The sequence below is a fragment of the Mobula hypostoma genome, chromosome 13, assembly GCF_963921235.1.
Source record: "Mobula hypostoma chromosome 13, sMobHyp1.1, whole genome shotgun sequence".
NCBI classification, from domain to species: Eukaryota; Metazoa; Chordata; class Chondrichthyes; order Myliobatiformes; family Myliobatidae; genus Mobula; species Mobula hypostoma.
In genome coordinates, this window is record NC_086109.1 from 96,127,305 (window position 1) to 96,144,540 (window position 17,236).

General features: G+C 43.3%; 1 protein-coding gene across 4 annotated transcripts in view; it reads left to right on the plus strand.

Moving 5' to 3' along the window:
- The window catches only part of megf11 (multiple EGF-like-domains 11), a 454,053-nt gene extending 439,422 nt beyond the window's left edge, over nt 1-14,631 (plus strand). For 3 of the 4 annotated variants that reach the window (XM_063066247.1, XM_063066248.1, XM_063066249.1), the window contains 2 exons: nt 5,928-6,128; nt 11,020-14,631. In XM_063066247.1, coding sequence (XP_062922317.1) covers nt 5,928-6,128; nt 11,020-11,189 — 371 coding nt within the window. In that variant the 3' untranslated portion in view covers nt 11,190-14,631. Of the gene's footprint in view, nt 1-5,927; nt 6,129-11,019 lie in introns of those variants that run through there. The other variant, XM_063066250.1, reaches the window with a different exon arrangement.
- Nucleotides 14,632-17,236: the final 2,605 nt, after the last annotated feature.

The following is a 17,236-nucleotide window of genomic DNA, read 5'->3' on the forward strand; positions in this document are numbered from 1 at the left end:
TTGAACTCAATTTCTCGACTAATAAAGGCGAGCGTGTGGTACAACTTCTTTAGTAGCTTGTCAGCCTGTGTTGTCACTTCAGGGAGTTACGGACTTGGATCCTAAGATCTTACCACACATCAACACTGTTAAGGATCTTTACGTATGACTGCCCAGAGCATAACATCTGACATTTGGCCAGGGACAGCAGGGTTCCAGTACGGAAACCTGCAGAGCCCATTAGTCACAGATTTCCAGCCAGAATAAGTCTTATGACCAGCACCCTCTGTCTTCAGTGGACAAGCCAATTCTAACTACACACAGCCAATCTTCCACAACTCTACCTTCATCAATCATTTTCATCACCTCCTCAAAAAACTCAATCAAGCTCGTAAGATATGACTTGCCCTGCACAAAGCAATGCTGACCGTCTCTAATTGGGCCATAGTTTTCAAAATGCTCATAACTCCAATCCCAAAGAACCTTCTTCAGTAATTTCCTTACAACTGACTTGAGACTCACCAGTCTACAATTTCCAGGATTATTTCTGGGTCCCTTCATGAATAATAGAACAACATTAGCTACTCGCAGCCTTCCAGAACTCGTTGGAATTTAGAAGATTGAGGGGAGATCTTATTGAAACGTATAAAATCCTAAAGGGATTGGACAGGCTAGATGCAGGAAGATTGTTCCCGATGTTGGGGAAGTCCAGAACGAGGGGTCGCAGTTTGAGGATAAAGGGGAAGCCTTTTAGGACCGAGATTAGGAAAAACTTCTTCACACAGAGAGTGGTGAATCTGTGGAATTCTCTGCTACAGGAAACAGTTGAGGCCAGTTCATTGGCTATATTTAAGAGGGAATTAGATAAGGCCCTTGTGGCTGAAGGGGTCAGGGGGTATGGAGGGAAGGCTGGTACAGGGTTCTGAATTGGATGATCAGCCATGATCATACTGAATGGCGGTGCAGGCTCGAGGGGCCGAATGGCCTACTCCTGCACCTATTTTCCATGTTTCTATGTTTCTAGAACCGTACCTGGTCAAAGGCTCATCAATCTCTTCTCAAGCCTCTCTCAGTAACCTGAGGTACGTCCCATCAGGGATATACCATCTTATCCATCTTAGTTAGCAAATTATTGGTAAGTTCCACTTGCTTGCTGTATTGATGATTCCATCACTTCCATAGAAACCATAGAAACTACAGCACAGAACAGGCCTTTTGGCCCTTCTTGGCTGTGCCGAACCATTTTCTGCCCAGTCCCACTGGCCTGCACACGGACCATATCCCTCCATACACCTCCCATCCATGTATCTGTCCAATTTATTCTTAAGTGTTAAAAAAGAACCCGCATTTACCACCTCGTCTGGCAGCTCATTCCATACTCCCACCACTCTCTGTGTGAGGAAGCCCCCTCTAATGTTCCCTTTAAACTTTTCCCCCCTCACCCTTAACCCATGTCATCTGGTTTTTTTTCTCCCCTTGCCTCAGTGGAAAAAGCCTGCTTGCTTTCACTCTATCTATACCCATCATAATTTTATATACCTCTATCAAATCTCCCCTCATTCTTCTACGCTCCAGGGAATAAGGTCCTAACCTATTCAACCTTTCTCTGTAACTGAGTTTCTCAAGTCCTGGCAACATCCTTGTAAACCTTCTCTGCACTCTTTCAACCTTATTTATATCCTTCCTGTAATTTGGTGATCAAGACTGAACACAATACTCCAGATTCGGCCTCACCAATGCCTTATACAACCTCATCATAACATTCCAGCTCTTATACTCAATACTTTGATTAATAAAGGCCAATGTACCAAAAGCTCTCTTTATGACCCTATCTACCTGTGACGCCACTTTTAAGGAATTTTGTATCTGTATTCCCAGATCCCTCTGTTCCACTGCACTCCTCAGTGCCTTACTATTAACCCTGTATTTTCCACGTTGATTTGTCCTTCCAATACCTCACACTTGTCTGTATTAAACTCCATCTGCCATTTTTCAGCCCATTTTTCCAGCTGGTCCAAGTCCCTCTGCAGGCTCTGAAAACTTTGCTCACTGTCTACTACACCTCCAATCTTTGTATCATCAGCAAATTTGCTGATCCAATTTACCATATTATCATCCAGATCATTGATATAGATGACAAGTAACAATGGACCCAGCACTGATCCCTGTGGCACACCACTAGTCACAGGCCTCCACTCGGAGAAGCAATTCTCTACCACCACTCTTTGGCTTCTTCCATTGAGCCAATGTCTAATCCAATTTACCACCTCTCCATGTATACCTAGCGACTGAATTTTCCTAACTAACCTCCCATGCGGGACCTTGTCAAAGGCCTTACTGAAGTCCATGTAGACAATATCCACTGCCTTCCCTTCATCCACTTTCCTGGTAACGTCCTCGAAAAACTCCAATAGATTGGTCAAACATGACCTACCACGCACAAAGCCATGTTGACTCTCCCTAATAAGTCCCTGTCTATTCAAATGCTTGTAGATTCTGTCTCTTAGTTCTCCCTCCAATAACTTACCTACTACCGACGTTAAACTTACCGGCCTATAATTTCCCGGATTACTTTTCGATCCTTTTTTAAACAACGGAACAACATGAGCCACTCTCCAATCCTCCGGCACCTCACCTGTAGACAGCGACATTTTAAATATTTCAGCCAGGGCCCCTGCAATTTCAACACTAGTCTCGTTCAAGGTCCAAGGGAACACCCTGTCAGGTCCCAGGGATTTATCCACTTTAATTTTCCTCGAGACAGCAAGGACCTCCTCCTTTTCGATCTGTACAGTTTCCATGATCTCACTACTTGTTTCCCTTAATTCCATAGACTTCATGCCAGTTTCCTTAGTAAATACAGACGCAAAAAACCTATTTAAGATCTCCCCCATTTCCTTTGGTTCCGCACATAGCCAACCACTCTGATCTTCAAGAGGACCAATTTTATCCCTTACAATCCTTTTGCTCTTAATATACCTGTAAAAGCTCTTTGGATTATCCTTCACTTTGACTGCCAAGGCAACCTCATGTCTTCTTTTAGCCCTCCTGATTTCTTTCTTAAGTATTTTCTTGCACTTCTTATACTCCTCAAGCACCTTATTTACTCCCTGCTTTCTATACATGTCATACAACTCCCTCTTCTTCTTTATCAGAGTTGCAATATCTCTTGAGAACCAAGTTTCCTTATTCCTATTCACTTTGCCTTTAGTCCTGACAGGAACATACAAATTCTGCACTCTCAAAATTTCTCCTTTGAAGGCTTCCCACCTACCAATCACATCCTTGCCAGAGAACAACCTGTCCCAATCCACACTTTTTAGATCCTTTCTCATTTCTTCAGATTTGGCCTTCTGCCAGTTAAGAACCTCAGCCCTAGGACCAGATCTATCCTTGTCCATGATCAAGTTGAAACTAATGGTGTTATGATCACTGGAACCAAAGTGCTCCCCTACACAGACTTCCGTCACTTGTCCTAACTCATTTCCTAACAGGAGATCCAATATTGCATCCCCTCTAGTTGGTCCCTCTATATATTGATTTAGAAAACTTTCCTGAACACATTTTACAAACTCTAAACCATCTAGACCCCTAACAGTATGGGAGACCCAATCAATATGTGGAAAATTAAAATCCCCTACCACCACAACTTTATGTTTCCTGCAGTTGCCTGCTATCTCTCTGCAGATTTGCTCTTCCAATTCTCTTTGACTATTGGGTGGTCTGTAATACAATCCCACTAATGTGGCCATACCTTTCCTGTTTCTCAGCTCCACCCACAAGGACTCAGTAGACAAGCCCTCTAATCTGTCCTGCCTCAGCACTGCTGTAATATTTTCCCTAACAAACTTCATTGACAACTTGATGGTTGTTAGCTAGATTTGATTTGTCCTGATTGTTTTGAATAAATTGGGGTGATTTTTCTGTATTTTGGGTGGATGTCAGTGTTGAAACTGCACTGAGCCTGGTGGATTGAATGGAAATGGGAGGAGCAAGGATAAATGTTTCCTTGGCAGAGGAGTCTACAATCAGAGGTCAGTGTCAGTGTCGAGAAAAGGAGATGGTTCTTTACCCAGAGGGGCTTCTTTGCTCTGGATGCCGTGGAGGCTTGGTCACTAGAGTCATTCGAAACATGGGCTGACAGATTTCTGGGTAGTCATAGTAGTGTTAGTCATACGAATCAAGGGAGATGGGGAAGAAGAAGGGCAGGTTTGTAGTTCAGCTCCTGCTCCTGTTTCTTGTGTCTTAGTCCTTGCCTAGTTAGTCGGTCAGCAAGTAAGAGGTGAATTCTGATTGTTTGGGGAGAATTCCCTGATATTAAACTGAACTATTGAACACCAAATTATATGAAACACTGTGAGAAAGGGAGTTAGGGCAGATTTGTTCATTTGTTGGGAGGCGTGGGATCCAAGGAGACATTGCTTTGTGGATCCAGAACTGGCTTGCCCACAGAAGGCAAAGAGTGGTTGTAGACGGGTCATATTCTGCATGGAGGTCGGTGACCAGTGGTGTGCCTCAGGGATCTGTTCTGGGACCCTTACTCTTCGTGATTTTTATAAATGATCTGGATGAAGAAGTGGAGGGATGAATTAGTAAATTTGCTGATGACACAAAGGTTGGGGATGTGGAGGGCTGTCAGAGGTTACAGTGGGACATTGATAGGCTGCAAACCTGGGCTGAGAAGTGGTAGATGGAGTTCAACACAGATAAAAGTGAAGTAGTTCATTTTGGTAGGTCAAATAAGATGGCAGAATATACTATTAATGATAAGGCTCTTGGCAGTTTGGAGGATCAGAGGGATCTTGGGGTCCAAGTCCATAGGACACTCAAAGTTGCTGCGCAGGTTGACTCTGTGGTTAAGAAAGCATATGGTGCATTCGTCTTCATCAATCGTGCGATTGAATTTAGGAGCCGAGAGGTAATGTTGCAGCTATATAGGACCCTGGTCAGACCCCACTTGGAGTACTGTGCTCAGTTCTGGTCGCCTCACTATAGGAAGAATGTGGAAACCATAGAGAGTGTGCAGAGGAGATTCACAAGGATGTTGCCTGGATTGGGGAGCATGCCTTATGAGAATAGGTTGAGTGAACTTGGCCTTTTCTCCTTGGAGCAATGGAGGATGAGAGGTGACCTGACAGAGGTATGCAAGATGACAAGAGGCATTGATCGTGTGGATAGTCAGAGGCTTTTTCCCAGGGCTGAAATGGCTAACACGAGAGGGCACAGTTTTAAGGTGCTTGGAAGTAGGTACAAGGGAGATGGCAGGGGTAAGTTCTTTACTCAGAGAGTGGTGAGTGCGTGGAATGGGCTGCCAGCGACGATGGTGGGGGCGGATATGATATGGTCTTTTACGAGACTCCTGGACAGGTATATGAAGATCAGAAAAATAGAGGACTATGGGTAACCGTAGGTAATTTCTCTGGTAAGGACATGTTCGGCACAGCTTTGTGGGCCGAAGGGCCTGTATTGTGCTGTAAGTTTTCTATGTTTCTATGTTATGTGCCGAGTCGTATAACATGGGTGATCATGGTCTTTCCATGACTGTGATTGTTCTTGGCCAAGAATCTTGCCCAAGGGTGACCTGCTGGCTAGTGGAGGGAAGGAGCGCCTTACACCTCTTTTCGTAGAGACGTACCTCCACCTCGCCACCCTAGGGCAGATTACAACGTTAAAGTGACATCTGTTGAGAGTATTAACGATGCGTGCATTTTTATTGGACAGCTTAGAATAAAGTTACAGTTGAGAGTGAACACATTTATATACTCTGGACTAGAAGGTAAGTTACGTGTTCCAGGTCAATGGTTTTTGCTGAACGAACAAGTGAAGATGCTTACACTGCACAAAGTATGGATGCTGTCCTGAAGTTTCACAGCCTTCCAGTTTTGTGGAGGATTTTGCTTTCTCAAAGGAAAATGGAGTATGTAATTTACCTTTTGTTCTTTCTCCAGATTACGTGAAGAGTTCGGTCTGCAGCTCCAGCACATGTTCCCTGAACAGCAGTGAGAATCCATACGCTACCATCAAAGACCCACCAGCGCTGGCCTGCAAACACTCTGAAAGCAGCTATGTGGAGATGAAGTCCCCCGTCCGCAGGGACCCTCTCTACGCGGAGAGTGAGACCACCAAAAACAGAAACGTCTATGAAGTTGGCAAGTGCATATCAGGAACCTCACAATATTTTTAGAAAAATGCTCGAAGTTTTGACTTTATATCGTGCCGCATGTCATAACTCCAAGGAGTGGTTATATAACCACCAGAGTTTATTTTGCATGCTTGTTCCTGCTGCCTTCATTCCAGTGCCAACACACACTGTCCTGGAGACCCTGCCTCATTACCTGACTTCTTGCCTCATGTCAATTCTCTCAGATCAGGCTTTTGTATTGGACCTGTCATTTATTGAGTTCTTGCAGATTCCAGAATCTTGACTTGAATTTGTTCCTTCATTATCTCGTCCTTGGTTGAACTCAGTACCCATGCCAGGATACCAACAGGGTTAAGGCTTGGTACTGGACACACCCTTGGATCAACCTACCGATCAATTTCCAGTGACTTTTCCATGTGGAAATATCAGGAGAATGATGCAGGGTCTCATTCACTGCTCTGTTCAGATGCCTGATTTCTACACCGGTGTGGGGGAATGTTGAGTGCATCTGATTAATCATCATGCTGATAGGGATATGGTGGAGGCTCTGGCCTTCTCCAGTCATTTCAGCAGTCAGCACATAGCTGAATGTGTGGCCTCCTTCCTACTTCTCCCAGTTAAGTCACTATTGAGTCAACACATTAATCTAGTCTAGTAAAAATTAAGAATCAGAATCAGGTTTATTATCACTGGCATATGTTGTGAAATTTGTTGGTTTATGGCAGCAGTACAGTGCAATACATAAAGTATACTATAAATTATAATAAATATATATTTAAAAATTAAATGAGTGGTGCAAAAATAGTGAGGTAGTGTACGTGGGTTCATAGTGCATTCAGAAATCTGATGGCAGAGGGTTAAAGCTGTCCTAAAGCACTGAGTGTGTCACTTTGAACGTTTGCCTGTGGCAGCTTAGAACTCTTAAAGCCAATTCATGTAGTGACCAAGTGATGTAAGATGGAGATATATGGGGTACTTACTTTGGAGAAGACAAGGTCTGTGTGTGGGATGTGGGAATTCTGGGAGACCTCCTGGCCTCTCGTTTAACCACATCTGCGCCGAGCTGCAGCTCCTCAGGGAACGTGTGAAGGAACTGGAGCTGCAACTTGATGACCTTCGACTCAGAGAAACTGAGGAGGTGATAGATAGTCACCCCGAGGTTGCAGGAGGCCGGTGGAAGGGTGGCTGTCTAGGGAGGGAAGGGAAATAGAGAACCGGTACAGAATACCCTTGTGCCCATTCCCCTCAATAACAAGCATACCATTTGGGGGGGGGGGGTAAGAAGGCACACTAGAGGGGTGCCACAACACAACGGATGGGTTTCTGTCACTGAGTCTAGCACTGTGGCTCAGAAGGGAAGGGGGCCAAGGAGAAATGCAGTGGTGAGAGGAGATTCCATCATTAGAGGAGTACATTGGAGATTCTGTGGACCTGGTACAGAGACCCAAATGGTATGTTGGGAGGTGGTGGGGTGGGGTTTTGACATACCACAGGTGAGCTGCAGTGGCTAGGTCTCTGGCACTGAGTCTAGCACTGTGGCTCAGAAGGGAAAGGGGAAAAGAGTGGGAATAAAGGGATCCTTTTCAGATTGGCCGCCAGTATGTATTGGGACAACTTCTTTCTACGTTGAATGATGAAATTGATGCCACATTTGCAGACGATATGAAGGTATCGTTGAGGATGCAGAGAGGTAGTAGAAGGACTTAGACTCGGAGAATAGGCAAAGAGGTGACAGATGCAGTTTTGGAAAGTGTATGGCCATGCACTTTGGTAGAAGAAATAAAAGCATAGACTATTTTCTAAACAGAGAGAAAATTCAAAAATCCAAGGCATAACCATATAACATATAACAATTACAGCACGGAAACAGGCCATCTTGGCCCTTCTAGTCCGTGCCAAACTCTTAATCTAACCTAGTCCCACCGACCTGCACTCAGCCCATAACCCTCCATTCCTTTCCTGTCCATATAGCTATCCAATTTAACTTTAAATGACAACATCGAACCTGCCTCAACCACTTCTGCTGGAAGCTCGTTCCACACAGCTACCACTCTCTGAGTGAAGAAGTTCCCCCTCATGTTACCCCTAAACTTTTGCCCTTTAACTCTCAACTCATGTCCTCTTGTTTGAATCTCCCCTACTCTCAATGGAAAAAGCCTATCCACGTCAACTCTATCTATCCCCCTCATAATTTTAAATACCTCTATCAAGTCCCCCCTCAACCTTCTACGCTCCAAAGAATACAGACCCAATTTGTTCAACTTTTCTCTGTAACTTAGGAGATGAAACCCAGGCAACATTCTAGTAAATTTTCTCTGTACTCTACCAAATGGATTCAAGAGTTCTTGTGCAGGATCACCTAAGGGTTAATTTGCAGGTCAGATCAGTGGTGAGGAAGGTGAATGCAATGTTAGTATTCACTTCAAGAGGTCAAAGCAGGGATGTAATGCTGATGCTCTATAAGGCACTGGTGAGGCCTCATTTGGAGTATTGTGATCAGTTTTAGATCCTGTATTTAAGAAAGGATATCCTGACATTGGAGAGGGTTTAAAGATGGTTCACAAGAATGATTCTGGGAATAAAAGGGTTATTGTATAGGCAGTGATTGAAGTGGGCCTGTACTCACTGGAATTTAGAAAAATGAAGGGGAATTTCATTGAAACCTATTGAATGTTGAAAGGCCTAGATAGAGTGATTGTTTCCTTTGGTGGGGGAGTCTAGGACCAGAGGGTAAAGCCTCAGAGGGACAGCCATTTAGAACAGAGATGAGGAGGAATTTTTCTCACCAGAAGGTGGTAAATTTCTGGAATTTGTTGCCACAGGCAGCTTTGGAGGCCAGGTCACTGGGTGCATTTAAGATGGAGTTTGATAAGTTCTTGATTAGTCAGGATGTGAAAGGTTACGGGTAGAAGGCAGAGGAATGGGGCTAAGAGGGGAATGAATCAGCCATGATAAACTGGCACAACAGACCTGATAGGTCGAGTGGCTTAATTCTGCTCTGTCTTATGAGTATAAGCTGGCAGGCGATAGATGAGGACGAAGGTGGGTGGGGGGAGGGAGATGAAGTAAGAAGCTGGGAGGTGTTAGGTGGAAGAGCTAAAGGGCTGAAGAAGAAGAAGGAATTTGATTCGAGAAGAGAATGGATCTTGAGAGAAAGCAAAGGCACCAGAGGGAGACGATGGGCGGGGAGGAGAAGGGGTAAGAGTGGAACCAGAATGAGGAATGGAAAAAGAGAGAAGGGGGAAAGGGGAGAAATTAATTGGTTAGAGAAATCAATGTTCATGCCCTCAGGTTGGAGGCTACCCAGATGGAATATGAAGTGTTGCTCTTAAACCTGAGTTTGGCCTCATCATGGCAGTAGAGGAGACCATGGACTGACATATTAGAATGGGAATGGGAAGTCGAATTGAAATGATTGGCCACTGGGAGTAGAGATAACCAAGGAAATTATCGACCAGTGAGTCTTACTTCAGTGGTAGGCAAGTTGTTGGAGAAGATCCTGAGAGGCAGAATTTATGAGCATCTGGAGAAACATAATCTGATTTGGAATAGTCAGCATGGCTTTGTCAAGGGCAGGTCATGCCTTACGAGCCTGATTGAATTCTTTGAGGATGTAATAAAACACATTGATGAAGGTAGAGCAGTGGATGTAGTGTATATGAATTTCAGTAAGGCATTTGATAAGGTTCCCATGCAAGGCTCCTTCAGAAAGTAAGGAGGCTTGAGATCCAAGGAGACCTTGCTTTGTGGATCCAGAATTGACTTGCCCACAGAAGGCAAAGTGTGGTTGTAGATGGTTCGTATTCTGCATGGAGGTTGGTGACCAGTAATGTTCTGCAGGGATCTGTTCTGGGGGTCCACCTCTTTGTGATTTTTATAAATGACCTGGATGAAGAAGTAGAAGGGTGGATTAGTAAATTTGCTGATGACACAAAGCTTGGGGGTACTGTGGGACATCGATAGGATGCAGAACTAGGCTATGTGGCAGATGGAATTCAACCCAGATAAGTCTGAAGTGGTTCATTTTGGTAGGTCAGATTTGAAGACAGAATATAGGATTAATGATAAGACTGTTGGCAGTGTGGAGGATCAGAGAGATATGGTCCATGTCCATAGGACACTCAAAGCTGCTGCACAGGTTGACAGTGTTGTTAAGAAGGCATATGGTGTGTTCTCCTTCATCAACCATGGGACTGAGTTCAAGAGCCGTGAGGTAATGTTACAGTTATATAGGACCCTGGTCAGACCCCACTTGGAGTACTGTGTTCAGATCTGGTCACCTCACTACATGAGGGATGTGGATACTATAGAGAGAGTGCAGAGGAGATTTACAAGGATGTTGCCTGAATTGGACGGCATACCTTATGAGAATAGGTTGAGTAAACTTGGCCTTTTCTCCTTGGAGCGACGGAGGATGAGAGGTGACCTGATAAGGGTGTATAAGATGACATGAGCCATTGATCGTGTGGATAATCAGAGGCTTTTTCCCAGGGCTGATATGGTTAACACGAGTGGGCACGGTTTTAAGGAGCTTGGAAGTAGGTACAGTGGGGATGTCTGGAATAAGATTTTCACACAGAGTGTTGGGTGTGTGGAATGAACTGCCGGCGAACGTAATAGAGGCGGATACAATAGAATATTTTAAGTGCCTCTTAGATAGGTACATGGAGCTTAGAAAAATAAAGGGCTATGCAGGAGGGTAGTTCCAGACAGTTTCTAGAGTAGGTTACATGGTCGGCACAACATTGTGGGCTGAAGAACCAGTAATGTGCTGTAGATTTCTATGTTCCATGTTCTGTAGGAAATCCCACCTTTGTGACAGATAGAGCAAAGTTGCTCAATGAACTGGTCCCCAAATCTGCGTCGGGTAACGAGCGATTTTTGTTTCTCCTCTCTAGAGCCAACTGTCAGTGTGGTGCAGGGTGGTCAGGCACCTCCCCCAAGCTGCAGTCAGAACCCCTATGACCTCCCGAGGAACAGCCACATCCCAAGTCACTACGACCTGTTGCCAGTGAGGCACAGCCCAGTACGTGTCTCTGGAGATAAACACCAGCCAATCAAAGAATGACTATGGTCAGCTCACCCAACTTCAGCATCTTTTGCTTGCGACAAGAGGTGGCAGAGAAGACTATCTTTTTGCCCTAACATATGCTGAAACTCAAAGATGACTTGAAAATAAACTGATTATGAACTTAACATTGACACTGGCACTCAGCCAGCCTCCTGGGACTTCCCGCATGATTTCAAGGAAAGATATTTAATTTAATCAAATGAAAAGGCTCAAGTCCAAACCAGATATTGACTATTGTTTCTGAAATAAAAGTTTGCTGTCACTGCCAAGTTCAGGGTTAAACTAACACCAAGGTGAGGTGAGGGAAACGATTAAAACTGACAGCAATAAACTGAGCATCAGAAGTACAAATTCATTATTGGTGGAAGTTCAGAACAAAATCTGGCAAACGTTGCTCTAACTTTAATTAAATATTTTATTGCCATAATTCTGATGACATTGAACTAGTGCCACGGTTTAATAGGATTAGACAAGTGTGGCCACAGTGTAACTCACCATTCTGGTTCTGTACTTCAAGATGTGGTAGGGTCTTCCTTAAGGTAATAACATACTGAAGGAGAAACGAAGGTGAGCAGTTTCCACCTGTATTTTTCATGTTCAGAGTGCCATGGGCTGGATTTCATTGTAAATTAGTGGTCTGGAGATGTTGAGGTTTGAAGATTCAGGGGAGTTAAATTTAAATTTCAGACCATTCATGTTTGGATGGCCCATGAGGATTAATTTGCCTGCCAGGTTCGTCTGTGACCTGTCTTATCCGCCTGCTTGATAACTTAACTTGGAATAGATACTGTGCTGAAACGAACATCACACATAGAGGGAGTCCTGAGCAGGTGTGGCACACATCTTATCACACTATTGAAGACATGAAGAACATAGGTTTGCCTCTGTCATGAATAATTACTAGGGGAATTACAGTGAAGGTTGCAACATTCACTGACAAACCATGTATAGGAACAGTTAGAAGCTCCACAATAAAGTGTGTTTCTAATCACACCCTCCACAGCAAGAACAGGGGGAGTCTTCAAGATCAATGAGCGGTTTTGGCTACAGCCACCATTCAGGTTCTTCTTTTAGATGGTTTCAATGCCTCCCTCAGGAGGCTGACCAGTCCCTTTGCCGAGGTTGTTTTGTGTGTGAGAGTGTGTGTGTGTGTGTGTGTGTGTACATATGTACGTACAAAACAAAGTACAATTAAATGGCAAGTGAGTGTATGGTAAAGCAGCCATAAATGGCATGGACTCAGTCCTTGTAGCTATAGAAGAGGTTGAGAAAGTCGTGGTACCAGTACAACTGCTGCTGCACCATCAACATTCTTTGGGAGGAACTTTTCACAGAGCAATAAAACGTGATCACTTTATATTTTAAAAATTACAGGTTGACACTGACGTTAATACATTATTCAGGTTGAGTCATGTTAACATGGAGTATGTTTGGGATTCCCCAGCTGGAGGTCTATAAATAATGAAAAAAGAATGTTTCCAGTTAGAGAGGGAAAACAGATTTCATGCAGCCCGATTGTACAGTTACAGTAACAATTCAGGGTCCTTGAAACAGAGTCCTTATCTAAAACATTCAGAGTATACATGCATGGTTTGTGATTTTATAAGTTAGTAATTATTTTGCTATTGTCTGGCTTTGCATATCTGTAATTGAACAGCAAACCAATGCAGCAGGGTAGTCAAATCATTTCTCACTTCAATATTTCCATTGTTCTCTGTTTGTTATACTATTTTTGGATGAAGTTTATTAAAACTAAAATATTCCCATTAAATGTTGGTCTGGGTTTGATAGTACTAAAATGTGACACTGTTGATTTTTTTTACGTTACCTGCCATGCAAAGTATTCCTTCCCTTACTGTTACTTTATATGAAGTTGTAAAAGCTGGTTGGATGAAATGGGTTAAATTTACTCCTAAGAAGGAAAAAGAGATCTCTGAAAAAGTTACAAAACAGAGAATTTGCTGTAACCATGTCCAGATGAGATTCAAGGGAACAGCTAGCAGAATGGGAAATACAGAAAGAGCAGAAAGACTCCTGTGAGGAAAACTGGCAAATAGAGTTTCGAAACTTTAGACTGAGCTTCACTGATTCTTGTAACAGAGAGTTATTCTGTTGTTACAAGATGATTACATGTCACTCACTAACTTCATTTATCAGGAACTTCAGCTTTAAGTTTACAGTATTTTTCCCCATTGCAATAAAATGTTTAGGAGTTAAGTTGTTAAAACTTTACATCAGACCCTAGTTTTGAATAAAGCAGGAGTTCCCACTCTGGGGTCCAGATACCTTGCTTAATGCTATTGGTTCATGGCATAAAAAACGGTTGGGAACCCCAATTATGGAGGGTAACTAAACATTTTAAGCTTTCTCACCTTGAAAAATGATGGGGGAATAAACTAGGAACAGAAATCAAATCAGTTGTTGCTGTCAGTTAATCCCTTCAAAGTCCTGGTGAGGATAAACCGAAATGACAGGATTACATCAGTATAATCACGTCAAATAAGGAGTTGTGCAAATCAAGGAATTGTCTACAAAAAGTACACAGAGGAGTAATTGATTACTTGATGAATATTATTTTCAATAAAGGTTAGGAGAAATTGTGCAGGATTCGTGTAGAAAGGAGGTTGGTGTGCAGCAATGGCCATCGCCAAACGGTTACCACCTCCAGTTCAATGTTTTGTAGTAGATACAATTTTGAATTAGAAAAGGAGCAGTAATCATGGGGTTAAAGTAGTTGATGTTTAATGAATAGCTGGCTACAAAGCCGAGTGTTGAACAAAATTAATTCCTAAGAACAAGGAAGAAGTAGGGTTTAGTTGTGTAAGAAAACAGTTGGGTGAAAGTTCCATATGATGTTTCCGGGTTCTTCAGTTCACTGATGTGCACCTCTGTGAGACTAACCCACAAAGAAAACCCCGACAGTCAGCCGGTATTAGCATGATTGGCTGCCTATTTGCCCAGGAACGGTGTACTTATCAATATGAAGCCACAGCAAAACTACTTCAGAAAGAAAAGCAAAGGAAGACTTTCATTTCAACTGCCGTTGGGGCCATTCCAAAGTCTCTGCATCTTCATATTCCACTTCGTTTGAAAGGTTTTGTTTGGGCAGATCCTCACAGCAATTTGGAGTTCGAAGATTGGCAATGTTCTTTTCCATTTAAAATTGAGGACCAACCAGCAACTTATCAGTAGATTATACTTCCCAATGTACAGAAGTGTGAAAGTCATCTATGAATTTGAGCAGCTTTAATATAGCGCCCTTTATGATAGCTGCTCAGATCTTAGCCTTTGGCTGATGCTCACGTTATTTTTCTTTAACCAAAACAAGGTATATAGAGGTGAGCGGTGCCAGCTCCATGAACAGAACAGGTGGCACAATAATTCCATTGTTTAAAGAACTACTTTGTCAAACATTTGCTGTTGTCACATTAAAAATAAATATTACTTTCACCAGAACTATATCTTATGCTTTTTTATTTGTAATTACTTTATTCTGTCCCTTTAGGACAGTGTTTGTGGTGGGGACAGTCAGTTCTACGCAGGTAGTTGTTGCATTGTTCACAACCTCCTGCGGATCACTTCCTGGTTTTACTATTGGGAAGGAGTCAATCCAATAGATTGCTACTTTCGTTAAAAACTGATTACAAAAAACGCTGTCCATTTCAAAACTGACTTCATGAAAGAGATTAGAAAGTATTACCATGAGGCTCAGTGCTAGGCTCCTTGTTTTTCTTGACATATCGAGACCTCACACAAAAGTGTATGAGGTACGAAGCTAGCAATGGTTATCAGGGGAATAAGTTCAAATCTGCTGCCTTGGATCAGGGTGCTTAAGTAAGCGCAAAAGTACAAATGAAATTCAATCTCTAGAATTGTGAAGCAATGAGTTTTTTTTGGGGGGGGTCTTTAAACAATGCGGGGGGAGGTACATAATAAAGGGGATAGAGGAAGAGGAGAAAACCAGAGACTCCTGAATCTATCAGGACAAAAAAAATTTAAGTGTATTAGATATAATGCTAGAACTGTATGAAGTACCATTTAGGGCACAGCTAGAATCCTGCATACAGTTCTAGACACAGTACCAGAGGATTAAATAGCAAAGAGACACAAGGATATAGGAACAGTTAGGAGAGACTGGATTTGCTTTGCTTCAAGCAAAGGAAGCCAGGGAGAGGGATGATTAGCGAAGCCTTTGTCAAAGTTCTCACATAGCTGACCAGACTGGAAGGTTAAGATTGCATGGAATCCTATGTGATCTACTCAGCAGAATACAAAATCCTATATGATTGGTGGGGCATTGTAGGGATCAGTGGTGTGCCGTAGGGATCTGATTGGAGGTCATCGGCCAACGGTGTGCCGTAGGGATCTGATTGGAGGTCATTGGCCAATGGTGTGCCATAGGGATCTGATTGGAGGTCATTAACCGACAGTGTGCCGTAGGGATCTGATTGGAGGTCATTGACCAGTGGTGTGCCGTCAGGTCAGTTCTGGATTTTGCAAGCAACAATGCATTGTAATAAATAATATCTATAAAAAAAATGAATATGTAGCACAAAAAGAAAAAATTGTGAAATAATGTACATTGGTTCATTGTCCATTCAGATGGTGGAGAAGCTGCTCCTGAAACATTGAGTGTGTGTCTTCAGGCTCCTGTACTTCCTCCCTGTTGATCACAATGAGAAGCCAGCATGTTCTGGGTGATGGGATCCTTAATGACACAGGCCACTTTTTGAGGCATCACCTTTTGAAGGTGTCCTTGATGCTGGGGAGGTTGGTGCCCATGATGGAGCTGGCTGAGTTTACAACTTTCTGCAGCTTTTTCCAATCCTGAGCAGTTCCCCTCCAATCCGGACAGTGATGCAACCAGTTAGAATGCTCTCCACGGTGCATCTCAGAAATTAGCCAGAGTCTTTGTTGAGTGTCCTCAAACTCCTAATGAATTATAGCCGCTGGTATGCCTTCTTTGTAATTGCATCAATATGTTAGTCCCAGAATAGACACATAGGAACGTGAAACTGCTCACCCTTTCCACTGATGATCCCTCGATGAAGACTGGTGTGTGTTCCCCCAACTTCCCCTTTCTGAAGTCCACAATCAACTCCATGATCTTACTGACACTGAGTGCAAGGCTGTTGTGACATCACTCAACCGGTGGATCTGACTCACTCCTGTATGGCTCTTCATCACCATCTGAGATTCTACCCATTGGCAAATTTACAGATGGCATTTGAGCTGTGCCTAGCCACACAGTCATGGGTGTAGAGGAAATTGAGCAGTGGGCTAAGTACATATCTTTGAGTTGTGCCAGTGTTGATTGTCAGCAAAATTTTACTTCCAATCCACACTGACTGTGGTATCCTGATATGGAAGTCAAGGAGCCAGATACAGAGGGAGGTAGAGGCCCAGATTTTGGACCTTTTTGGTTAGATCTGAGGGTATGATGGTGTTGAACACTGAGCTGTAATCAAGAAACTACAGCTTGATGTGGGTATTGCTATTGTCCTGCTGATCCAAAGCCGAGTGCAGAGCCGGTGAGTTTGCATCCGCTGTGAATCTATTGTGGTAATAGGCAAATTGCAGCGGGTCCAGATTCTTGCTTAGGCAGGAGCTGATTTTGGCAAAACAAACCTCTCAAAGCACTTCATCATAGATGTGAGTTCAATTGGGCAATAATCATTGAGACAGCTCACCCTGCTCTTCTTGGGACTGGTATGATTGCTGCCCTTTTCTGTCAGATGGGAGCCTCCAACTGCAGCAGTGAGAGACTGAAATTGTCTACCACCAGTCAGTTGGCACAGGTTTTCTGTGCCTTACCAGGCATACCATCAGGACCCGACACCTTGTGAGGGTTCATCGTCTTGAAAGATGTTCTGACATTGGCCTCCAAGTCAGACCACAGGGTCACCAGACGATGCAAGGACTCACACAGTTATAGTTTTATTTTCCCTTTCAAAGTGTGCAAAAAAGGCTTTGAGCATCAGAAAGTGAAACATCACAGCCATTAACAATGTTAGGTTTCACTTTGTAAGAAGCAATGACAGAGC